At 62.2% G+C, this 4,593-nt stretch overlaps 1 protein-coding gene across 1 annotated transcript in view; it reads left to right on the top strand.

The window, feature by feature from the left end:
• CIMAP1A (ciliary microtubule associated protein 1A) overlaps positions 1-1,629 on the top strand; it is a 7,379-nt gene extending 5,750 nt beyond the window's left edge. The window contains exons 4-6 of the mRNA XM_006164485.2: positions 128-249; positions 847-987; positions 1,326-1,629. Of these exons, the coding sequence (XP_006164547.1) occupies positions 128-249; positions 847-987; positions 1,326-1,415 (353 nt within the window). The 3' untranslated portion in view covers positions 1,416-1,629. The remainder of the gene's footprint in view (positions 1-127; positions 250-846; positions 988-1,325) is intronic.
• Positions 1,630-4,593: the final 2,964 nt, after the last annotated feature.

Here is a 4,593-nt window from a genome sequence, read left to right as displayed (position 1 = left end):
GGCGTTCCCCGGCCCACTGCACTCAGGGTGGGGCAGCCCAGTGGCTGGTATTGCAGGACAGAGGGAGCTCCAGGGAAGAAGCGGGTTGGGCCCTGCTCTCCCCTGAGGCCCGGCGTCCACCCTGCAGGCCCTGCTGCGTACATGCTGCCCGTGGTGATGGGCCCCCACACAGTGGGCAAGGTCTCCCAGCCCTCCTACTCCATCAAGGGCCGGAGCAAGCTAGGCGGCTTCAGCGACGACCTGCACAAGGCAAGTGCCCCCTGCCAAGGACAGAGCTCGGCCACCCGTCAGCCACGCCTTCCCTCCGGGACCCAGCACCACAGCCCAGCTCTGCCCTGCCAGAGCCCCTCGGCCCCCTCAGCCCTTCCTCTCCCAGTGCCAGCCATGTGCTGGGGCCATAGTCCAGTGTGGCAGGACAGGGTGGCATGGACGGAAGAGGAGTGGAGAAGCCCTGAGCTATCCGGGGAGAGGGTTTCCAGCTGCGGAAACAGCCAGTGCAAAGGCCCTGGCCGTGCGTGCGGGAGCTGGTGGGGCCTGAGCGGGAGCAGCATCGCAGCCCCGGCAGCTCCTGTGTCCACCAGGACAACGTCCCACACACACGCAGACTGGCACACACTGGGATGTCACTGCCACAGTGAGGCCGAAATCCAGGGACTGACACCTCACACCAAGCTGGCGTCCCACAGTATGGGGTGTTATCTCCAGTGGGGCTGGTAAGGCACAGGGGCCAGCTTGGAGCTGACCCTGGGGATGGGGACTGGCACCCACCACTCGCGCTGCTCCCCTGCCCTTGGGGCCTCCCGCCCTGGGCTGGCCGAGCCTGTCTGAGCCTCTTTCGCCTCCCAGACCCCAGGTCCTGCAGCCTACCGCCAGACTGACGTGCAGGTGACCAAGTTCAAGGCCCCACAGTACACCATGGCTGCACGAGTAGAGCCTCCAGGGGACAAAACCCTCAAGCCAGGACCAGGAGCCCACAGCCCTGAGAAGGTGCAGGAAGGGCACAGCCCAGAGGCAGTGGGGGGCATAGCCAGGAGGGCATGAGAAGGGCCTGCATCCCACAGGGGTCTCTGTGGCCATGTATTCTCGGCCCCAAAGGCAACCCTTCAGGGACACGGAGCCAGAGTCTGCCCTGGTCCTCAGCCAACCAGCTGTGCCCGACACTGGCAGTCGCTGTGGCTGACTGCGCTATGTTCAAAGCCACCATCGTGGCCTTTAGGCCTGTCCACGCTGGCTCTGGGTTCAAGAGGGACAGCAGCCCGGCGCCACCCAGGGCAGGGCCTGCAGGGTGAGGGCGCCAGCTCTCCTCACAGCCCCTCCTCTTCCAGGTGACACTGACCAAGCCCTGCGCTCCCGTGGTCACCTTTGGCATCAAGCACTCCGACTACATGACACCCCTGGTGGTGGACATCGAATAGCCCGGCCACACCGCCACCCTGCGCGGCTACCTACCACCTCTGCACACCGTGTTTCCTTGCGGGATCGCTGGGCTGTCAGGCTGTGGCTGGCGTGGCCCTCGGGGCAGGGAATGCTCCTTCGGACAATTGTGACTGGTTATTTTTTGTATGCTGCCTTCCCATATGCTATCTTGTTCTCTGCTGTGCTCAGATTATGTAATAAATCACAGATTCCATTAGTAGGGATTTGTCTGGGGGAAGGATCAAACTTTTTGAAGGAGGGGCTTCTAAGGGCTGGCTACACTGTCCCCATGGGGTCCCGCCCTGGCTTCCAGGACCTGGGGTCTGCATGGGAAGGTGGAAGGCCCCAGAGCCTTGGGTGCCCCACCCCACACCTGTCCGTGTTTTCTGCCTTGAACTCCAGCCAGCCAGAGCCCTGCTCGTCCCATCCCAGGTGACTTCTTCTGGGACAAGGTGTGTCCCTTAAACCTGGTCTGGAGCCTGTGATTGCCCCAAGGAATCGGGGTACCACAGAAGCGATGCTGACTTGAGGCCAAGCACACAGCCTACAAAGGCAACAGCTTGGAGCTCTCCTCCGGCACCAGGGGCGTGTCGTGAGGAAGCACAAGGCATGGCAAGGCCGCATCCCAGGCAGTCGGCCAGCCAGGCCTTCAGCTCGCTCCAGCCCTCACAGGAGCTGCAAGCCACCTTCACACACAGCCCAGCCCACCTCCCCGCTGAGGACTCAGCCTGAGCTGGACAGCCGCCCTGCCGTGCCGGTCTCCAACAGTGACCTCCATGCCATGAGATTAACTCCTGCTCTCTCAGGACATGAGGAGCTCTGGTAACGTTTTAGATGACAGCCTTCACACACAGCCCAGCCCACCTCCCCGCTGAGGACTCAGCCTGAGCTGGACAGCTGCCCTGCCGTGCCGGTCTCCAACAGTGACCTCCATGCCATGAGATTAACTCCTGCTCTCTCGGGACATCTGAGGAGCTCTGGTAACGTTTCAGATGACAGTCATGCAAAGGCAACGCAGCCGGGCCCGAACCGGGGACTGAGAGGCTGCTCAGGAGCCCAGGTCGGGTAAGGAAGAGGTCTCACCTCAGCGGGGCAGTGGCCATGGGCCACTGTCAGACACCCGTGGGCCCACCTGCACCTGAGCCAGGCGCAGTCCAGCAGCCCACCCTCCACTCCAACCATGCCAGGCTACCTTCCTAGCACCTCCCTTCATTTATCTAAGCCTTAAAAGAACATTCTCGCCATCATCTGAGCGGCAGGCACCGGCGGAGACTGTAAAGCAGTGGAAGGAGTCTGTGGTCACCCGAGGCCAGCCCTGGCTGTGGGGGACAGGGACACAGGAGCGGGTGAGGAAGGTCTATGGATCAGGGCCAGCTTCAGAACTCCCTCGAAGCCCAAGGAAACGACAGTAGACCGTGGTGACTTCATGAAGCTCTTGGTTCCAGACTTTTATTGTTGAAATGCTGTCCTTGACTTGTGGGGCAGAGCCTGCCGGTGTATACTTGGGCCCCAAGATCCTCTGTGGTTTCCAGAGTCGGGGCAGTGCCCTGTGGGAGGACAGGGGCTCCCAGGAACCAGGTCTATCCTGGCGGCAGGGTGCCACTCTTCCTCCACAGAGGACTCTTAGTGCAATGAGGAGGGTGGAGCGTGGGGAGGAAACTGCTAGGTTCTCAGGAAAATCCTGATGCGATTTTGCATAGAAAAATGCCATGACTTTCCTGACAACCCAAAGTGGCGGGAGGGGCTGCAGAGTGTGGAGGCCCAGGACGGGAGACGAGGCCAGGCAGAGACTTGGGGGGCAGAGGTAACAACTGGAGATCTGAGATGAGAGCACTTCTCCAGGTGAAGGCCACTCCGGAGGGCAAAACCCAAATTCCTAGTGCGCATCAGCGAGGTGAGCATCCCGTGGTCCAGCCCGGCGGTGCACACAGCTGAGCGCCTTCTTGGGGTGCGGGGTGAGGACATCTGTGTGCAGTGAGCAGATGGGGACACAGTCCTGGCAGCTGCTATGTGCTCGAGGACTAGGGGACAAGTCCCTGACGAGCCGGGGGTTAGGCCAAAGCCACAGCCCACCGGACACTGCAGGGGCCTGCACAGAGCACCCAAGGAAGGGCACACAGGACCGGAACAGACCAGCGGGGAGGGCTCTAGGGAAAGGTAAAGCCCCAGGTGTGAGCTGACCCTGTGAGAAGTGAGGCCCCACTGGGTAAGTTACGGTGGACCCTCCTCCTCTGAGCACCGAGGGCCCAGCCAGGTGCCATGTACGAGCCAGGCAACAAGGAAAAGGGCTGTGACGACCGTGTGAGGAGAAAGGCCAGCCCGTGGGCAGGGTGGGGAGGGAAAGGAAAGGGCTGCAGGCCACAGGGGGAGCAGGCGCTCGTAAGCACAGCTGTGCTGACCTGCGGCCAGCCTGGAGCTCAGAGGCAGTTCTGGAGGGACAGGGCATAAGGGCCCATGTGACAGCCAACAGTCCTCAGGGAGTGAAGGCATGAGACGACCGTGTGAGGAGAAAGGCCAGCCCGTGGGCAGGGTGGGGAGGGAAAGGAAAGGGCTGCAGGCCACAGGGGGAGCAGGCGCTCGTAAGCACAGCTGTGCTGACCTGCGGCCAGCCTGGAGCTCAGAGGCAGTTCTGGAGGGACAGGGCATAAGGGCCCATGTGACAGCCAACAGTCCTCAGGGAGTGAAGGCATGACAGCAGACAGGCCAGGAACAAGGACAGGCAAAAGCAGAGACCTCACAGCTCACTCCTTTCAGGTGTTCTAGAACACCAGGGTGCCAGACCTCCAGGCAGGGTGGGGTGGGAAGGGGTCACCGGACCTGAGGAAGGGAGAGGGCCTGGTGGGGGCGAGTTACAGGCGAGCTGTACAGCAGCTGACAGCTGGCCTGTGGGCCCCGTGAGGAGCCCCTCTGCAGGGAAGCCTCTGCACTAAACCCCACGCATGCTCTGCCTGACTGAAACGGTTCTCTAGTGCTGGGTAGATCCCGAATCCTGGGATCGCAAGTCCCTGCTCCTGGGCACACGCTGGGGGCCAGGACGCCAGCCCAGGGCGCCTGCCCAGAATGCAGTCCACTCCTTCCTCCACAGCCCCTTCTCTTCCTGCTAGTCTACCTTCATCCACAGGCCTCAGGGGCAGGCACACAGGCAGGCACCCCCGGGCAGCATCCGCCCTCACTCTG

This window comes from Tupaia chinensis, unplaced genomic scaffold (assembly GCF_000334495.1).
Source record: "Tupaia chinensis unplaced genomic scaffold, TupChi_1.0 Scaffold143624_1, whole genome shotgun sequence".
Classification (NCBI taxonomy): Eukaryota; Metazoa; Chordata; class Mammalia; order Scandentia; family Tupaiidae; genus Tupaia; species Tupaia belangeri.
Note: the sequence above shows the minus strand (reverse complement) of the source record. Positions and strands in the feature narration are given on the sequence as shown.